Source organism: Glycine max, chromosome 3 (assembly GCF_000004515.6).
Source record: "Glycine max cultivar Williams 82 chromosome 3, Glycine_max_v4.0, whole genome shotgun sequence".
NCBI lineage: Eukaryota > Viridiplantae > Streptophyta > Magnoliopsida > Fabales > Fabaceae > Glycine > Glycine max.
In genome coordinates, this window is record NC_016090.4 from 40,512,386 (window position 1) to 40,534,516 (window position 22,131).

A 22,131-nucleotide genomic window follows, 5' to 3' on the forward strand; every position below is an offset into this window, starting at 1 on the left:
TTAGTCATACCTTTTTTGTTCGTTTTTGGTTAATAATCTAGCCTCAGCATAGAAGGCAAGGAAACCGAAGTAGTAATGTTTTGAAATAATTATTAACATCAAGAGAGAAGTCTTTTCAAGTGAGGTTACGAGATTGTTAATATTAATAGAATTCAGCCTGTGACCACCTATTTCATTATACGTTTTTTTTAATTTCTACTATTTAAATTTAAAGTTAATTTCAACAACCTGCGTATAGCGCGGAATAGAAAGCTAGTTCGTGTGATTTACTCAATCTTCTATGCCTCACGTTGCATGAAATTATGAATGATGAAAATAAGAGTTGAGCTGTCTTAAATCTTAATCAATGGTCATTCAAATTCCAAAACGAAACCATGTTCACTGTATCAACGATCAAGGATGCATTATTATTTCGGACAAGATGTGCATTAAAACCGTGAGAAAGATTGAATTTATACGTTTCTAAAGTCCGACCATGTTGTGACACGTGACATACGTTTCACAACCAAAGCGTGTCACTTGTTACTAGTTTCTCTCTTATGGCTGTTCCGCCAGTATCATTCACATAATCAGATCGCACCTATTCTCCCCCTTCAATCTCTCTTCCAAAATTAAATGCTATTTCCTAATTATTAAGTGTCAACACCCAATCAAATCCCTCTTCAGATTCAGTGTTGCAGACGGTGCTTCCTTCACTAACATCACCAGTAACAGGTATGCAATTAACAATTTCTTTCTTCCGATTCATCACCTTTTCAATTTGTAATTTCCCCCCCTCTTAAGATATCCCCTGCAATTTATATACTCAAACAACATGTGGGAAATTCCAATAAACTATAATCATATTTATAATATGTTAATTATTTGTGGTCAGTAATTTTTATTTTTGGAATAAAATTAATCTATGGGTCAATCGTGTTTCAGTTAAGTGCAGTTTTTTCTATTTCTCTAGTTTGGAAAATTAAATTGGGATCACACGAATATTAGATGGTTATAAATATGTAGCCATGTGTTTGGTTGTTGTGACTGTATGTTCTGAGGAATGAAGATGGCATGTCGTAGGTACAAATAAAAAGACAAGAAAACGTGCGTAAAGTTGAGAAATGGGATTCGTGGTGGTTATATCGTTGCCCTTAATATTGTTCATCTTGATATTGGCTTTGGCATGTTACCTGTTGGGCCGGGCCAAGGGTCGACGACAACAGCCACAACAACATGGGCCACCCGCTCCTCCACCACAGGCCCAACCCAGATAACCATTGCTCATTACTGTTAGTTACTCTGGGGTTTGTGTTTGTTCATCATCAACCCTCAACTGTGCACCCACTTTGGATTGGAGTTTGAAAACTGTTGGGTAATTATAATTATATAAACATAGTTTTTTTTTTTTTGGCTAAAATGACAATCTACATAGTTGATGAAAAACTAGGGCAATAGAATCTTACTATTCATGACTTAATTTTGAATAAAATGTTAGAGCATTGAAATTTGTTTCCCCATCAGTGGGTATGTTAGGTGGTTCAATTTATGCCTTGAGGTTCAACAACAAAAATTGACTTTAGAAAAAGTTGTATCAATGGTTGGTGCTTACTACTTCTGATTTCTATGTTCTTTCTTCGTAGTAGTGATCTGCACACACATCATTTCTTATCTTAAATAGTCTATTTTCATGATTAGATTATAGCTATTTTCACTTAATTTTTTTCCACCCATAACGAATATGATTTTTTCACATATCCAAAGATGCGAGGCACTGGCAGTAGTGATCATATCAAAACTGGGTTATTAATATTAGAACAGTAGTAACCAATTAAGAATATTATTAATATTAGAACAATAATAACCAATTAACAATGCTATTACACACAACCAGCCAAAACACTAGTTTAAGCATATTTGAAATCTGGTTTAACTATATCAGAACACTGGTTTAACCATACTAAAATAACCAGCCAGCAACTAAACAGCAAAATAAACAGTAGCCAAATAATAGAAGCAAAATAAAATGAAAAAAGTTTCATGGATACTCCATGCTGCTGACACTCCAAGAGAGCAAGAGATAGAAGAGAGGAAAATGTATGATATGGAATAATTAATGAGTGATCAATTCAAGTAATACATGCTTGATTTCTTTAAGATGATATGGAATTTAAGTTTTGTATATGGATAAGTTTCCTTGAGAAAGGTAGTGAACTGATAAATTGTCTCGTGATTTTAAAACAAAAAAACTAAATTTTACACACGCAAAGATATTTATTAACTTTAAGATAAGTAGGCAATTCTAATGGTATCCAAATTTTCCTCTAATGGTATCTTGCTAAGAGGGTGTAATGTATCATTTATTGCTTTAGTACCTAAAGTGGAAGTCTCTCAATCATTGGGAGAATTCCATCCTATATCACTTGTTGGGTGCATGTATTGGCAAAACTACTTGCCAATAGACTTAAGAGAGTGATGAACGAGATTACTGATCAAAGTCAAAGTGCTTCCCTAGAAAATTGGTATCTCACTCATAGTGTGTTGGTTGTCAAAGAGGTTATTGATGAAGCAAAAAGAGAAAAGAAAAAATGTCCATTTTTTAAAGTGAATTATGAAAAGACTTATGATTCCATTAATTGGGATATCTTGATTTATATGCTTCGGAGGATGGGATTTTGTGAGGAATGGGTGGGGTGGATAAGGTGTTGCTTGGAGTCAAGTTCTATTTTGGTTTTGGTGAATGAGAGTCCTATTGGGGAATTTAAAGTTCAAAGAGGGTTAAGGCAAGGGGGTAAATTTGTTCATTTCTTCTTTAATATTGAAGCTGAGGGACTATGTGGCATGATGAAGCAAGTCATAGAGAAAAAATTATATGCATCTTATTTGGCGGGAAAGTTAAAAATTGAGGTAAACTTGCTTTAATATGCGGATTACACATTGTTTTTTGGAGAGACCACCCTTAAAAGTATGTTGAGATGTTTTGAACTTGTTTCGGAGCTCAAAGTAAACTGTTACAAAAGTTTCTTTAGAGCATTAGGTGTTGAGGGAAGAGTGTTAGAAGGATATGCTCAAATCATGAATTTTAGACTAATGACTTTGCCATTTATTTATATTGGGATACCTATTGGTGCTAATCCTAAGAAGGAAGAGACTTGAAAAGCTATTATGGAGAAGATTGAGTTCTTGGCACAAAACTTTGTCACTTGCGAGGAGGGTATGCTTAATAAATTCAGTAATTTTCTCACTAGCTCTTTTTATATGTCTATTTTCAAAATGCCAAGAGGAGTCATGGCTAACATAGATTGCAAAAGAATTTTCTTTTGGGGTGGGATGATCAAGGGAGGAAAATTTGTAGGGTAAAGTGGAAAAAGATTTGTTGGCAAAAGAATCATGGTGGATTGGGTGGGGGTAAGGGACTTGTCATATTTCAATGAGGCGTTACTAGGAGAATGGAGGTGAAAGGTCCCAGTTATGTCCAGTTCTTTCCAAGATATGGGAAATATCTGTTACCCCAAAGTGAAGCTCTGTATGTGGAGAGTGCTCCTTGACTGCATTCCTTCTCGGGCAAATCTTGTTGCTCGTGGCATTACTTTACAATTGCACCTTTTTCCACTGTGTGAGCTCCAACAGGAATCAACTGAACATATTTTGTTGCACTGCCCTATAGCATACTCTATTTGGTTGCAACAGGTGGGTGTATGTTCAGGGAAGCATGCTTGTGAGATTAGATTGGTGCTTTGGGGAGCAATTGGGTGGAACTTGTGGCGTTTCTGACTCAAAAATTTGGAACCTTATGATGTTCCTGGTTTTGCTCAGTGGCAAGTAAACACAACGTACTGTCTGCATGTTAGAAGCGGTAAAGGGATGATTTTTGTATTTTGCAGGGAATTGTGGTCTGAGGTGTTCGATGGGTTTTGCACTTGTCGGCATGCAAGGAAAACTAGCCATGTTCTGATCATTTAATATGGTGCATCTGGTGGTTAGTGCTCTACTGCTCTTTAATATATAGCTTGGTTTTGCGTTGCTGGTCAAACTTGTGCAGAACTGCCTTATCAATGATCTATTGTAGTTATTGGGAGGAATTAAAGCCTGGTATTTTTGGTGATATAAGCTGGTATAGAATAGTAATATTGCTATATAGTTTAAACTACAATATTGGGGGATATGCAGTGCTATGCTCTTGTGTGGGGATGTCGGGTTAGATTTGGTTATTTAGTATTTATTTTTGCTGTTATAAATACTTCATAACCTTAGAAACTATCCTTTTGTACCTATATGGTATCTCTGGTACCTTATTAATGATATACTTAATAAATTATGTCTAAATGTTAAGTTTTAAGTGTATATAGCATTTTTTTTAAAGGAAGTGTATAGAATGTTAACACTATCGTAATAAAAGGGTTTTGATTGCTGATACCTTAAGGATAGTGAAAAATTGAAAAGAAAATTTAAAAATATAATATTATTAATATACTTCTACTGTAATTTTTATAAAACTCTTTGCTTAATCCTTATAAAGTGATAGTTAGTATGACAAATTTAAATTGAATAAGGGTCTGTTTAGGTAAACTTCTTTAGAAACACTTTTAAAAGAAGAAAATAAGAAGAAAAAAAGATGAGATGAGCTTTTCTATAAGCAAAAATAAGCTCTTCATGAATTAATTTTTAGAAGCTCACCAATATAACTTCTCTAAAAGATGAGATGAAATCTACAAATTAACTAATGAAAAATTCATTTTAACTAATGAAGAATCTTATTTCATTTTTTTCTTCTTATTTTCTTCTTCTAGAAGTGCTTCTAGAGAAGTTTACACCCAAACAGGCTCTAAGTCAAAATCTTTCTGCAATATCATCTTAATCATTAAATGAAAGAATATTAGTATCTTTACACTTCAAAATAATAAATATGTATTTTTATTTTTATTTTTTTATTAATTACTAAGAGTTACTCCCCTTAATTTTTAATATATATTGTCAATTTTCCATCCTGAAAGAAGTATTATTTGAGTTTTTCATGCATTAACTCTTGCCCTTTTAGGACTGAAGGGCAGGGGGAAATGAATGGAAATATCCTTCAGTAGACGGTTTCTTCCTTCGACGATATTACTCACAAGAGCTGCTAATTATATGTTTTGTTTTTCTCATTGAAAATATTCGAACACTTAGAATTCTATTTATTTTTTTAGGGCGGGAACATATATGTCTCCAAAATTGTTTTTGCCTTTAATAATAAGTAATGACCTTGGTTCATGCTTTTGGGTCAATAAAGCTCAGTTCTTCAGCGGGTTTCTCTAATTTCTCAAAACATTGCAAACATACAAATATAGATAACATCCAACTTTGTGCTTTCAAGTGGTATAATATTTGATTTCTTTGAGGGAAGATTTTGAATTTCAACTTTGTATGAAGAAAAAAAATATATTAATAGAACTAATCACACCATGTTATAAATGTTTCTGATTAATTTAAACAGAACATAATTGTTAATGGGAAATTCTTCCGTCTAATATTTTAAATTTTATTAGAACAATATTATATTAAAAGGGACAATTATAATACTTGATATTTCTTTCTTCATTTGGTGACTTAAGTCTTTGTGGAAATTAGTTAAGAACTTGTGATGAAGAAATAAAAAAGCTAAGCTTTATGGAAAGCTGTAGACGGACAATAATGGCTAATGGATGGGAGAACAAGACTAAATTAAGAAAGACTTTTTCTGTGTTTGGTTGAGCGTGAGACACGTGCAATGTGTATGAACTCTAAAGCTTAAAATACATACTTTTGCGTTAAATTGAAAATTTTGCCGTAAAGATATAGATAGATGAACATGGACCATGGAAGTGGAACCAAACACATACTATAAAAAGTATCTAAAAATCCATAGAATACTGGATTATTTTCAAATTTGAGTAAAAAGTAAATTAAAAATATCTAAGAAAAAATGAGAATTATCAAAATGCATAACTAATCGAAATATACTTTAAAAAATAAAGGAAAATATAAAAAATTAAAGCTATAGTTAAAAAATATATGCAATTAATTAAAAATAATTAAAAAATTGTGTTAAAAACATGTTTGACCAATGCAGGAATAAATTAATCACTTATTCTTTAAAATATCTCCCAAGAAAATTGATAAAAATAATTATTTAAAAAGAATAACTAAGCACATTTATTCTTTAAATAAGAGTACTTTAATTAAGGATAATATATTTAAACAATTAACAAATAATTTTTTTTGTGAATGCATTCATAATAGTATTTTTTTTTGTTGTTGTACGATAGTACAACGTGATTTAAACATAGAATTTCATACAAACTATCCAAATATCTTAGCTTTGGGATAGGCTGATATTTAAGCAATATATTTTTAGATGATTTATTTATTTATTTAACGTACTCTAATTAAAATTAAATACTACAAAATATCATGATATTGTTAAATATTTTATGTCGTAACCTTTTACGTACGTGGATATTTCACAACATGCATTGAGTGAAGATTATAAATTATATACGGCTGTAGGAGTAGGAGAACATGCAAGGGGTAGGTGGAAACTACCTTGTGTATCTGTGTTGCAAGCTAAGTACAGAACATGAGAGAACATTGAACCCTACCACTACCAAGTTATTGCACCTGTTTCTTTCCTCACCTAATATAAATTTGGACTTTTTCTCATTGGATTAGTGGTCAGCGTTCAAACGGGGTGGCTTTTTTTTTAGTCCAAGGCATGATAATACTTATTTTGAAGTCTCTTTGTTTGACGCCACAGCAGAAAATGGCGGTTATGTAAAAGACTGAGGAAAAGGAAAAAAAAAACGATATAAAAAATGCATGTGATCATTATTATTATTTTAATCCAGAGACTCAAAAAGTATAGATAATAGATGGATGGTTCAATTTCATTTGGGCTATAATGTGAAATATGATAATTGAAGAATTTCAATCCCTTAATTTAAACTCCAATGAAATGTGTTATATAAGAAAAAAGTGATATAGTTATAACAATTTATATAATATTATATTTTATGTCTATCTTTATTTTATATTATCATTTGTTATATTTTAAATTTAAATTTATCCTTTTTTTCCTCTTTCTGTTAGTTATATATTTTGTTGTATAATTATAATTTCTCTAATAAAAATTTGAATCTTAATGTCGCTATTTTAGAGAAAACTAATTACTTACCCGTCATCTCTAATCTTCTAGTGTTTACATGCATGGACTTCCTATTAAAAAAAGATTGTGAAGACAGCCACTAATAAAAAATTAAAAAGATAAATTGATAATTGTTATACATATCTAATTTAAATATTTATATCACAAAGAAAGTATCTAATTTTCTTTTATTTTATTGCTTCTTTTGTGTTAAAATATTAGAAATTTAACTTCTTCTGAATTTAATTTTTATCCAATAGCTACTAAAGTTAATTAATTTATTGTGTTTTTGGTTGTGTTTTTTTGTAGAATTACACAACAGGAGGCTTAGGAGAGGATTGGAAAATTTGGAACAGCACGATCAGGACAAGGAGTCAACTTGAAAGCTAGACTTAGCACGCATTTGGCGGCTTAGTGCACGGTCATTTATATCAACTGGATTTTGCATGTTTAGCGTGCATGTGTAGGCTTAGCGCACAGTCAATATCAAAATACATGATTATAATGCGTTTTAAAGGAGGAAAGGGGGAGAAGCCAGACAATCCTGGGAGGGACCAAAATGAGGAGCTAGGGCATGAAAGAAGAGGAGGAACTCACTCACTTGGGGACCCTTTTCCTTTATTTTCTTTCACACCTCTTGTTTTCTTTTTGTATTAATTAGTAAGTCTCTCATGACAATAAGAGGTTAAAACACTCATTGTTGGGAACTCAACAATCAAACACTCTTGATGTAATGATTCTAACTATCTATTTAATGGTATTTTAATATTATTATCTTTGTTCTATGCTTAATATCAAGTTTATGGTTTGATCACTCATGTTCATGTAGTGTTATAGGGTTTATGCATTGAAAAATATTTATCTCCTAAGAACTTGAAAAGAGCATTTAGGCAATCCATGTCTAAGGATAAAATGATATTATCTAGTCTTATTTATGTATTTTTATTCTTAAAGCAAATTATTTGATGTAGCTCTTAAGGGATTAGGAGTGAAATTAGATAATTTAGGCTTTTTCACATGAGGGATCATGGTTACGGTAGATTAATGGATGAAGGCAATAATCAGACTAATGTTTAATAACGAAAAATCTTTAATATTACATCAAAAGTAGTTTCGGTAGGCTGAGTTCTAACACGTCCGTAATCCTGCTTCAACCAAAAACTCACCACCTCTGAGTGTTTGTGTTCTAATGCGCTCTGCTTACTTATCTTTATTCATGTCAAATTTTATATTTTGTATCATCGTTCAACCAATATCAAATTTAATTCATTAATTATTTAAATTTGGACATATATAAACTCTAAATATAGTCAAAGTTCCTATAAATTCAACATTCAATCTTACTGTTTTAAAATACTAATTAGACGAATTGATATACTTACCAATAAATTAACACATATCATCATTAGAGTTCAGGCACATGTTGTACTGTTCACCCATAATTTCATGGTAAGATGCAAGAAGGGTCATAGACTCGTAGTGCTCCTGCTCCACCATGTGATCCATTCTTCTCTTGTCTCCTATAATTTTACCTCAATAATGTTCCCACCCTTTATTTTTAAGTTCCCACTTTCTTTTTACAAAACAAGCTAGATAGCTTTATGTTTGGACTTCTATATATTTTCTCATTTGTTCATGATTTGTGACCCATAATTAACAGGATTACCGTATTAGTTGTTTTCAAACATGACAGAGACAGACCACATAAATTTTACGTGAGGATACTATTATTGTTTAGATCGTTAGGAAAATATCTCAGAACTCCAACATCTTGGAAGCGGTAAAAATCGGATAAATTGAGTTAAAACTGATGCAAAAAAAAAAAAAAAAAACTCCCTTAAAATAGTTTTTTTATTTAATCAAAAATAATTTTAAGATAAACAAAAAATACATATTTAAATATTTCGCATGAGTATAAATTATTTTACCAATTATTATTTATCTTATAAAAATATATTTAATTATTTTATTACTTAAAATAACATATATTATTAAAAATATAAATTTAATTATTATTGGTTCAACCATAATTTAACTATGATTATATCACAATCTTATTTTTTAAAATAAATGTTTCTTTATGATTGTAATTAATATAAATTAACATATTTTTTTTCAAATCTATAAAAAAAATAATTATTAGATTTTTATATCAAATTACTTTTTTAATTCGTAACAAATTGACCCTAATGTGATTAGATAAATGAATAACTATATCATTTGTAATTGATTAATTAAAATAGTTTAGACTTTTTTTTTGAAAAGGGTAGTTTAGACTTTGAGTTATTACAAAAATAGTTCATTAGTTTAATTTATTAATAACTTAATGATATTCAAGAAACCACTAAAGTCACCCTAACGGTGAAAAGTCATAGATTCTAAGCTTAGTACGTGTAAACATTGTAAAAAAGATGATATTGGAGTAGGTGAGGTATAGATCCATGTATGAACTATTTACCTAGAATTCAAAAATATGTTTTCCCTTTATCAAAAATTACACAGGGAGGTAAACCTGGATAATCTATGACAACAACGATTTATCCCAAGCTTTTGTTAGTTTAAACTTAAAATTCGTCTAAACTAACATATGACGACTGTCTGCTTTTGAAACATAAGTGTTTTCAATAATATGGATGTTTAAAACACCATTTCATTTACGACAGCCCAGAAATCAATAATATGTGATATTCAAACTTAGAAATCAATAATCTTAGAAGTTGAAGAAAAAAAATTGATCGATATATAAGAAGGCTCATCCATAATTACTCACTACTAACAAATTTGTTCACATTGAAAATTCTATAAATTTAACACATTAATTTTTTAAAGAAACAGAATGTAATTTTTAAAATAGAAAAATAATAATCATAATTCAAACTTTTCTTTCCTCGATTAATTATTTATCAGCCCCTTCAGCATTAAAATTTGGGGACAATATAAAATTATTTTAAAAAGCTAGCATTAAAAACCACAAGGAAACACGATAGAGATTACATTCACTAAAATAGCATTACATAAAAAGTCAGAGACAAAATGAAAATCTCGTAATTGACCATTCAAGACTAAACCATGATTAGCCAGAAATGCTACTTGATTAATTACCTTCTCTCAAGATATGTGACTATATGAAAACACCACCATTGAGGCCAAACTCCTTAATGCACTGCACAATTTGGAAGCAAGGGTGAGAAGGCAGCTACATCCATTATTCAACAGATTAATCGAAATCGTAAATCCAATTCAACAATAAATTCCTTAAAGCCACGACTCCATGCTACACGAATGCCATATAAAATGGCCCACAATTCCACAGCCAAAACTGAGCATCTCCGATATCTGCAGCATAGGAAAAAAGCACAGCTCCACTGTGATTTCGAAGGGCACCTCCACTATGATTCCTTAAAGCCACGATCTCAAGTATATTTCATAACCCGTCTTTTTTTTTGGTAGAGATTTCACAACCTGTTGTACGTATATTGCTATCAACCAATCTGGTTTCTTGTGCCTGTCTTGGTGTCATCATTAATTTAATGTAAAAATTCCTTTACTTTTTTAAAAAGTAAAAAATAAAAATCTCATTCAATCTCATCCCACGTGCTTAGACTGGATATTGGTTTTTTTTTTTAAGAAATATAGAGCAAAGTTATCTTATAAGCAAGACAAATCTTTAAAAAAATTATATCATATAAACAATAGTCTATGCATATCATTATCACCAAAACAAAAAGCTTAGACGAACTATCTCTTATCTTTTATATATGTGACCAAGATGGAATAGACCAATCATACTATATATATTACTAACAGACTTAGAGCACGAAAGTTGCTTAGCTATTACATGGGTTATTTAGTAATAAAATATTATTTTAGTTGTGATATTTGATTTTAGGTTGCTTAAAATTGGAGATAAATTTTTATATAAACAATTATTTATTTTTTTGAGTTTCTTAACATTTGTATTAAATATAAGAAAGTGGATATTGAATATTGAATAGACAATTTGAATATTTATAAGTTAAACAATTTGTTAATAGAAAACTTCATTAAAAAAATACCCATGTATCTCACTCAAACAATTGACTTAAATTTCTTTAGTATATTTGAGTATTTATAAGTTAAGTAACTTGTTAATAGAAAATTTTATTGAAAAAAATACTCATCCACCTTACTCAATCTATCAAGTGAGTTAAACTCCTTAGGTATATCTTGTTTAATTTTATTTATAATTAATTAATGAGATCACCATATATATACAAAAGGGTTGGGGATGAAAGCTTAGTTAGTGACGTGAGGACCAAATACATTTAAAAAAAAAAAAATCATTTTTGACCGGAGCATTTGGAAGTAAACGATTATTAGTGTCCATGCATGCAAGTTAAGGACCAGACATATCAGAATTGCTAATGGCAATTTCCTCACCAACTATCGGGTTTTGTTTGGTCCACTCTCTTGGGCGCCACCCCAATCCATCTACCACGTGGCGCAATCAGTGAGAAAGTACCATTCCGACGGTCATAGTTAAATTTCAACAAACCTCATTGAGCTACCTACCAAACACCATTGCATGACATCTATATAAATACCCAACCAAACTTGTTTCCCCTCAAGAAATCCACAAACTAATTAACTTTCTCTCTCTCTCTCTACAAAACTTAGCTCTGTTTTTAATTATTCCTTGCATTCTCTTGTATTAAGATGGAAGCAACTACCATCACCAATGGGAGCCAAAACGGTTCGTTTTGCTTGTCCACTACTAAGGGAAGTAGTGATCCGTTAAACTGGGGAGCGGCGGCAGAGGCGATGAAGGGGAGCCACCTGGACGAGGTGAAGCGCATGGTGGCCGAGTACCGCAAGCCGGTGGTCCGGCTCGGCGGAGAGACGCTCACCATCGCTCAGGTGGCCGCCGTAGCCGGACACGACCTCGGTGTGGCGGTGGAGCTCTCAGAGTCTGCGAGAGAAGGAGTGAAGGCGAGCAGTGAGTGGGTGATGAACAGCATGAACAACGGCACTGACAGTTACGGCGTCACCACCGGCTTCGGTGCCACATCACACCGCCGAACCAAACAAGGTGGTGCTCTGCAGAAAGAACTCATCAGGTAACTAACCATATTCGTATCAGTCGTATGCATTTCCTACGTTTCCTTCTGTTCAATTTTTCATGTGTCGCATAATGAATAACTACCACCACCTAATCATGTTTAGACACCTTATTTACAGCGTTTATTCAAAGTTTTGCATGATTAAGATCCTCCTTTCAGCAATTGTCACCCGAATAAATTCCTTAGTTATGTCAATTTTTTTTATCGGTGGAGTTATGTCAATTTAATACAAGAAAAAATAACGTGATGAAATAAATTATTAAGTATTTTTTTTTTGAAGAAATTGTTATTAAAATTTATGACGTAACATTAGGGAGGCAGATTTTACGGTTTTTTCCAACTAATTTATATTTTTTTTATATTATATGAAAATTTTTAAAGCATAAAAGTGTCGGATCCATATCAAATTTAGAACTTTTCCATCATTTCTTTACTATTTTTCATGCACCCAAACATTATCTTACGAAATTCCTTATAACTAACTAAACTAAGATTGGGAAGTGGTAATCACACAGTATTGATTTATATTTAGAAAGGAAAAATACAACTTTTTTTATCAACGTTATTAGTGTAAAATCTTTTGTTATTGTGACATCAAATTTGTCTTTTATATAAATATATAAACTTAAATATGTTTTTATATCTGTAATATAATTTTATTTTGATGTTAATAATTAAACTTTACTTTTTTATTTTATTACTTAAAATATTTTTATATTTGATTTTAGTATCCATCGTCAATTAAGATTTGCTAACTAATGAATTGTAAATATAATTTTAGTTATAATTTTAAATTAATTGAATTCATTTTTATTTTAGTGTTTTATAATAATCATTGCAAATATATATGCAACTTTCTTCCATCAACATCGATTTAGCTTACCATTAAATTTAAAAAATTTCTTTAATAATGATTCATTTATTCTTCTTCAGATTCTTAAACGCTGGAATATTTGGAAATGGAACTGAATCAAGCCATACCCTGCCACACACTGCAACCAGAGCAGCCATGTTAGTGAGAATCAACACTCTTCTTCAGGGGTACTCAGGCATTAGATTTGAAATCTTAGAAGCCATCACCAAGCTCCTGAACAACAACGTTACCCCATGTTTGCCACTTCGTGGTACAATCACAGCTTCTGGAGATCTTGTTCCACTTTCTTACATTGCTGGTTTGCTAACTGGCAGACCCAACTCCAAAGCTGTTGGACCTTCTGGAGAAGTACTTAACGCAAAAGAAGCTTTTGAATTGGCTAGCATCAACTCTGAGTTCTTTGAATTGCAACCCAAGGAAGGTCTTGCCCTTGTTAATGGCACTGCTGTTGGTTCTGGATTAGCTTCTATGGTACTCTTTGAGGCTAATATACTAGCTGTGTTGTCTGAAGTTCTATCAGCTATTTTTGCTGAAGTGATGCAGGGGAAACCTGAATTCACTGACCATTTGACACACAAGCTAAAGCACCATCCTGGTCAAATTGAGGCTGCTGCTATTATGGAGCATATCTTGGATGGAAGTTCCTACATGAAAGCTGCTAAGAAGTTGCATGAGATTGATCCCTTGCAAAAGCCAAAACAAGATAGATATGCCCTTAGAACTTCACCACAGTGGCTTGGTCCTCTTATTGAAGTGATTCGTTTCTCAACCAAGTCAATTGAGAGAGAGATCAACTCTGTGAATGACAACCCTTTGATTGATGTTTCAAGGAACAAGGCATTGCATGGTGGCAATTTCCAAGGAACCCCTATTGGAGTCTCTATGGACAACACACGTTTGGCACTTGCATCTATTGGCAAACTCATGTTTGCTCAATTCTCTGAGCTTGTCAATGACTTTTACAACAATGGATTGCCTTCAAATCTCACTGCTAGCAGAAATCCAAGCTTGGACTATGGTTTCAAGGGAGCTGAAATTGCCATGGCTTCTTACTGCTCTGAACTCCAATATCTTGCAAATCCAGTAACTACCCATGTCCAAAGTGCTGAGCAACACAACCAGGATGTCAACTCTTTGGGCTTGATCTCATCTAGAAAGACAAATGAAGCCATCGAGATCCTTAAGCTCATGTCTTCCACATTCTTGATTGCACTTTGCCAAGCAATTGACTTGAGGCATTTAGAGGAGAATTTGAAAAACTCGGTCAAGAACACCGTGAGCCAAGTTTCCAAAAGGATTCTTACCACAGGTGTCAATGGAGAACTCCATCCTTCAAGATTTTGTGAGAAGGATCTGCTAAAAGTGGTTGATAGGGAGTATATATTTTCCTACATTGATGACCCCTGCAGTGCTACATACCCATTGATGCAAAAACTTAGGCAAGTGCTTGTAGATCATGCATTGGTAAATGCAGAGAGTGAGAAGGATGTGAACTCGTCCATCTTTCAAAAGATAGCAATCTTTGAGGAAGAGTTGAAGAATCTCTTGCCAAAAGAGGTTGAAAGTGCAAGGGCTGCTTATGAGAGTGGCAAAGCTGCAATTCCAAACAAGATCCAAGAATGCAGATCTTACCCACTGTACAAGTTTGTGAGAGAGGAATTAGGGACTGGGTTGCTAACTGGAGAAAAGGTGAGGTCACCAGGTGAAGAGTTTGACAAATTATTCACAGCAATGTGCCAAGGGAAAATTATTGATCCTCTTATGGAGTGCCTTGGGGAGTGGAATGGAGCTCCTCTTCCAATCTCTTAAATTTATTGTAACTCTTAACAAATATTTTATTTGTACCTATGCAAGAAAAACCATAATCATTTGGTTTGTCTATCATTTAACAAATCAGTTTGAAAAGCCTAATTTCAATGTTCCTTCAATGTCAAATAGGACCTTGTAATTTTAATATTTTAATGGAATTTCATATTCACATGTTCTATATACCAGTGTAGTGTCATACGAGTGAAGTGTCATGAGGCATAATGTTTATGTTTCATGTTGTTTATGTTAGTTATGCATGTTATTCACATACACACATTAAGTTGCACATTTTTGTTGTTGACAACTAGTTTTGAAAATGCAAATATAATTCATAAACAAATTAATTATGAGTTTTAATTAAATTAAAGTAAATTTTCATTAACATAACTAAAGTCATTTTAAGATCAATTCTCTCCTTAGTTCACACTATATCATTATCTTTTTAATATCATTCATCAAGAGACAATGACTTGGATGAAAGGTAGAGACAAGACGGATCTAGAAAGAGATAGTATGGACTCTGAGTTTTCTTTTCTAATAACTTTTTAATGTATATACATATATATATTTTTAAATTAATGTATAAAATTAATTTTATATGTTATTATTATAATAATGATTTAGATTAATTAGTGTAAAATTGTGTAAAATTAATTACATTTGTTGATTTTTTAAAATGTTTAAAGTGATAACTAGTGTAAAATTGTATAAAACTAATTATGTGTTTATTGTTATAATAAATATTTTTTTAAGTTTGTTATTTTTCTTTTTCCTTAAGCCTAGAAGAATTAATTAAATTCTTCTGATTTTGAATCATCATAATATCTACACCTAGTTCTCCTCTTTGAATAAAGGCTATAGTAATTTCTCTTAAAATTGTCAATCTAATAAAGAGACAATATACTTTGACATTGTTAAATATTATTTTACCTACGAAATTATTCCAATTTAAATATAAAATCAAAAGATTTCTTAGTAAGAAATTAAGTTTTGCCTCCATCTTGTTCTTTTCTTTCATTTTTCTTGATACCCTTATTGTCATTTTCAATGTCTAATCCTACATAATTGTTTTCATTATCATTTAATATAAAAAAAATAGTTTCAATTTTATGTGTAAAACTAATAAAAAAATTTAAAAAAATTATTTATTAAAAGTTAGACACTCAAACAATTATAAAGAAAAGAAAAATTCAATCCCTCCTCATCATAAGGTTTCTGGATCCACTGATGGAAGGTTATGTTTACATTTTCTTTAATAATACAAATGTGCGGCTTATCATCTATTAATTAAAATTTTCTCATTATTTTAATTTAAATGTTAAAAATAATTGTCATGCAGGTTAATTTAATGACCCTTCCTCAACTTTTTACATTAGTTATTGTCGCAACATGGGTCACATGGAATGACGATAATAAAAAGATAAAAATTTAGTTTCTTAAAAAAAGAAAAATCAGGAAAGTCGCCACTATATTGATTTAAGGAAACGTCGGAAAAAAAATAAATAAAGAATGATTTACGGACTGAAGAAAAGGATTCAAAAGTTGTTTATGCACGAAGAAGGTGTTAGCACTCAACGTATCTGTCATGAAGATGACAACAACCTTTAATCGAATATGCTAAAATTAAAGTGATTTTTTTTAATTATTTATCTTCCCTTAAGAACATGAGTTATGTTTGTTATATTTTTTATTTAGAAAAAAAAATCAAATTTTTTTTTAGGGAAAAAAAGAATTTTATGTTTTTTTAGTTTTTTAGGTCGACAAGGGATTTGTCCTCGCTCATTCACATCCTCAGGTGCAATGAAGAAATCAGACTTACATAGTTCTTTGGGTAGAATACAGGTTGTGTGTTGAATTTATTTTATCTTTTTTTTTTAAGGTTTGTCTTAATTGTGAGAAAAAAATTCGTTAAGGCATTGGACTTTAAAACCATCTCGAGTAATTTGTAATTTTTGTGGAAAAAAAAAGAGAATTGAGTGATGATTTGTTTGAGTATTTTTTACTTTTTTAGAAAAGATTTTAGTTTTCTGGTAAACTTTGTGAAGTCAAACAAGTCAGAGACCTAACATAAAATTTACAAAATTTTACTCACACATTATTGAAACACCACAAGTCGAAGACCTAGCATGGAGTGCATGGAGTGTGAAAAATATTTCAAGTTTGCGGTAAACTTTGTGAAGTCAAGCAAGTTCGAGATCCAATATGCAATTCACAAAATTTATCTACATGTTATTAAAACACCACCAAGCAAGTCGGAGATCCAGTATGGAATGCACAAAATGTAAGCACGCACTAAAGAGTACTAAGAGCGCACTAATGAATTGTGAAATGATTAACGTAGTGTTAAGTAATCAATTAAATAAACGAAACACACATAAATAAATTGAATGAGAATAGAAAGGGATAAAATAGAAACAAAAAATACATTTAGTAATTAAGGGTGTGAGGTCAAAACACGGGGGAAAATAAATAAGTGATGAAATATTTACAATACATTACAAACTAACCAAACAATGATAAATCAAAAATGAAAAATAGAGCCAAATCGAGAAAAAGGTGGTGTAAATAGCAGCTTTACTTTATTTAGGCTATTTCTAAAAGGAGTGGGGGTGTGCATGTAAATGAAGATGTGAGTAGTGATATTTATTTTATGTACAATTATTTTGAGAGAGAAAAACAAACAAGCCAGCCGAAAATGGAAAAAAAAGCATATATGTAAAGATGGTGGTGTAAATAGTATTTTTTATTGTTTTAGGCTTAAGAAACTAGGCTCGTTTCAACTTCTTTTCTTTTAAAAAAAAAGAAAAGTGCAACAAACATTGACAAAAATAATTCTAAGGATCTCTTCGGCGGCCAAGAAACTTACCGACAAGATGAAACAAATCAAATAGCAGACCGAAAGAAAAAACACAAAAAAAAAAGGAAAGAGGATAAGAGAGGGAAGGAAGAATGGAGGAGAGAAGAAAAGGGAAATGAAGAGATGAGATAGAAGAAATAAGGGATACTTAGAGATCTGACTTTTGACTTCTTTCGTCTCGTCAGATTCTTGCCTCTTCTTATTTTCTGTGTGTTCTCTTTAGGTTTTTTGTTTCTAATCGTGTGTGTAATTTAATGTTTAAACCTCTTCCTTTTATAATGTTTTTTATCCTTCTGTTTTTCTCATTCTTTTCCTTTTTATTATTATTTTTATTCTTTCTTTTCTTTTTTTTCATTTTTTTTCTTGTTTACGTTTTCTTTCTTCCCCTTTTTTATTTTTTTTCTTTCTGTTCTGTTCTTTCTTTTTATTCCCCCTTTTTTCTGTACTTTTCTTTTTCTTTATGTTGTATCTTTTTATTCTTCCTTTCTTTCCTTTTTTTTTCCAAACAGAAGTAGGGTCGGATGACAATTGTATTGATAACCAATTGAAAAAGTGTGTTTAGATTAGTTACTAACAAAATCAATCTAAAAAACCTTTTATTAACATTGATTCAATATTCAATTTAAAAAGTGTTCACATTCTATATCCCCTAAATCTGTAACATATTTTTAACAGATGAAAAATGTTATTTTAACCGATTTAGAAAGTCTAAAGTGCAAAAATTCTATAAATTTGTTTATTTTTTATTTTTTATTTTTAATGATTTTAAATCATTGAAAGAACAAATAAAAATTTAATTTAAAAAATTTTATTCATTAAAAATCATAAAAATATATCTTTAGTCATTTTCTTTATTATTTTTTATAGATAATTATATGTTAGTATTGTATTTAAAGATATTATTTTTTATAACATAAGCTCTTGCGAATGATTTAATAACATTTTTTATTGATTTAATAAAAAAATTTATATCCACACTTACACATTATAATCATTTAATCATAGTTAAGTTTTTAAATATTATATATATTTTTTGACCAAATTTAAGAATCATTATATTACTAATTAGTGTTTGATTTATGTTTAGATGATTTAAGAATGAGTTTTCAATTCAATTATAATAAATTTTTAATGAATGTTTTTATTAGGGTTTATCATTTCTTTAGTTTTTAAACTTTTTAGAATTTTGGTTTTTTTTCTTTGAACTTATTTTGACTAATTGTAGTTCTTAATTTTTTTTTCCGTCTTTACTTTCAGTTCCTATATATAATATAAATGGTAAGCATAAAAAGTAAAGACAAAAAAGTTAAACAACGTTGGTCAATAAAAAAAATTATAGACTTTAAATATTTTTTTGAGAAAAACAGAGAATTAAAAGGTTAGAAATCTTTTTATTAATTTATTTATTTTACATTTAAGTAAAGTGTAGTGACAACTGGTGTTGACATGATGAGTGTATAATTGATAGGTTTAATTAATTCTTTCATTTATTTTTTATATTTAATTTGATCTTTTTATTATTTAAATGTTCAATTAGGTCATGTATTTTCTAAAAATAGATCAATTATATATCTTATTTCTTAAAATAAATTTAATTTGGTCACATTTAAAATTAATTTTAGGCCTGTTTTTGTAATTTTTTTGGAGCAGATAAAAGAAAAATGAAACCAAATTAAATTTATTTTTAAAAATAAAAGACATAATTGAACATTTTAAAAATAAAAAACCTAATTAAAACATTTAAAAACATAAAACCTAATTAAACCTTTAAATAATAAGTAAAAGGAAAAAAAGTAATTAAACCAAATTGATATTCATGCAGTTATAACAATAGGTCTGAATATTTTGTTAGACGTGCTTGTAAAGACGAATTTTTATATTACTCTATTCAAATCCTACTTAGCTTGTGAATTTGTGTTGCACGCTAAGTGGATAACATGGAAACTTACCAGCAGCGCACGTGCTTCACCAAATATAAAATTGGACATTTTCTTGTTCTATTCTACTCTCTCATTGGATCAGTAGTCAGCGTTCAAACGTGGTTGCTCTTTTTTTTTTTTTTTATACTGATAGGTACTTATCTTAAAGTCCCTTTATTTGACGTCAACGGAAAACAAGAGAAAAAGAGATCCATATGATGATTTTTTTTAATAGAGTAAATTATAAAGTCCTAAAAATATAAGAGTAAATTATAATGATATTTTTCTGAAGTTTTTCTTTAGATTATACATAATCTCTTGTTTTTTTTTTTAACGCTTACAGCACTTCTTATAAAAATATATGATGTGATGTTGTTTTAAAGATATTATTGTAATACATAAATTAATAATAATGTTTTTCGAACAATTAAAAGAATTAGTAAAAAGATAAAAAAAATATCCAGATAAAAATTGCCAAAAATTTAAAAATATCAGTATAATTTACTCCTTTTAATAGTGAGTTTCACAAAATTTAAATAATAGATTGATTTCAATTTCATTTGGGCTATATGTGTGAAATGATAAGTGAAGAATTTTAATCCCTCAATTTAAACTCCAATGCAAATAAATATGTGTTAAAATGTTCCTTGTTAATGTACCTCAAAAATAGTTGTATTATTCATATAATAATTTATACACAATTTATATAATTTTTTTCCACATAATTCATTACTTTTCATACTTCCTTATCCTCTTTTTCTTTATCTTTATTGTTGAAATTCTAAATTTATCACTTTATATAACGACATCATTTTTCTCTCTGTTTTAATTCTTTAAAATAACAACAATAAAACTTTGAATCTCATGGTCGTTATTATATATATATATAAAAAAACTTTACTTAATTAAAATGTTATTATTTATTGATGGGTCTAACTCAATTAATTAATAAGATGTATAAATTATTATAAATAATATGTAGTTTTTATTGCTACGAAGAGAAAAAAAAAAATCTATAATAGTCAGTCCTTAAAGTGGTTTAAATTTTTTACACAATACTTCTTACAGTTATTTCCTGTCAAAAACATATAAAGTTTGTGCAAACCGCCACTAAATAAAAAGACAGATCATTAGAGTCCTCTTGGTCGCCACACATATCAGACCAAAGTTGTACTGCTCGCTCCACCATGTGATCCATACTTGTCTCATGATATTAACTCAAAAATTTTCCTAGCTTTTAATTTTAAGTACACAATTCTTTATACAAAACAAGCATTGTGTTTGGGCTTCTATATATTTTCTCATTTCTTCATGATTCATCACCCATAATTAATAGGATTAATTCTAAGTGTACTCCTAAACTAGGATATGTGTTAACTATTTTCAAACATGACAGGCTATATGATTTTTACATGAAGATATTATTATTATTATTATTTAAAGGAATTTTTTGTGAATGTATTTTAAAGGATGGTGCACTATCATAAAAAATAAATTTTATATATTTAAATAAACTATAATGTAAAATTACTTGAACTGAAAAAATTGTTACTCATTATATAATTATATATATTTTCTTCAAGTTCACTTAGAATAAAATAATTAAAACTTAAATTTTAAGTCTACCAATAAAAAATTATCTGTTGTTAAATTTTATAAACCAAAAAATCATATATATTTAAAAAAAATCATATATGTTTACAAACGAAAAGTAAACAAAATTTGGACTTTAGTAGTCTCATCGTGCTTTCTGCTCTTCACGCCCCCATTCTTAGTCTGGTTTTTGTGATTTCCATAAATACCTTTGATAGAAATGTGATTGTGTTGATAAAAATATACGATAAAATTATGTTTTCATTATGTGTAAGAGGGGTATGACAAAATATATAAAAAATAATAATTTTATTGTGCATTGATCAATAAAGTCACATTTCCTTTATGTATTGGATTTGCACCATAACACAAACTGAAATATGTCTTCATTTTGTTAGATGGAAGCACATTTTTGTTGTGTTAAATTTTTACAAAAAAAAATTGTAATTAATTTTGGATATAAGTTACTTTTTGAATAATAATAATCAAATTAATGGTAATATAAATTATATTTTCAAATTTTTGTTAGAAATGATATTTATATTTAGTAGGTAAAATATAAATGTATGTAAAAGAAGATTTGGTGTGGGAACTAGGAGGGAAAAGAGAAGTAGTAATGGGATAGAAAAGGCCTGGACATGAGATCTTAGCAAGTGACATGAGGATCAAATAAATTTAAAAATGATTAGTGACCAGACCATGCATTTTGAAGTAAACCATGAGTATGTATGTCAAGCGTTTCCACGTCTACTTCCTCAGTCCTCACCAACCCACTTCATTTTTTTGTTTGGTCCACCCAGCTACCAAGAAACTCCAATGTTGTCTTCCACGTGGCAAAATCT

The 22,131-nt window shown here is 30.0% G+C and overlaps 1 protein-coding gene across 1 annotated transcript; it reads left to right on the forward strand.

Annotated features, from left to right (window-relative positions):
* Positions 1 to 11,743: 11,743 nt before the first annotated feature.
* PAL1.3 (phenylalanine ammonia-lyase 1) lies at positions 11,744 to 15,098 on the forward strand. Its single transcript, NM_001357058.1, has 2 exons — positions 11,744 to 12,234; positions 13,171 to 15,098. Exons 1-2 carry the CDS (start codon positions 11,834 to 11,836, stop codon positions 14,918 to 14,920), a joined length of 2,151 nt encoding a protein of 716 aa, NP_001343987.1. The 5' UTR covers positions 11,744 to 11,833; the 3' UTR covers positions 14,921 to 15,098.
* Positions 15,099 to 22,131: the final 7,033 nt, after the last annotated feature.

Bases quoted from the DNA above. Each gene is read 5' to 3' on its own strand.
- PAL1.3 (NM_001357058.1), top strand. From the start codon at position 11,834: ATGGAAGCAACTACCATCACCAATGGGAGCCAAAACGGTTCGTTTTGC. The intron at 12,235-13,170 runs GTAACTAACCAT...ATTCTTCTTCAG, and splicing joins CTGCAGAAAGAACTCATCAG to ATTCTTAAACGCTGGAATAT.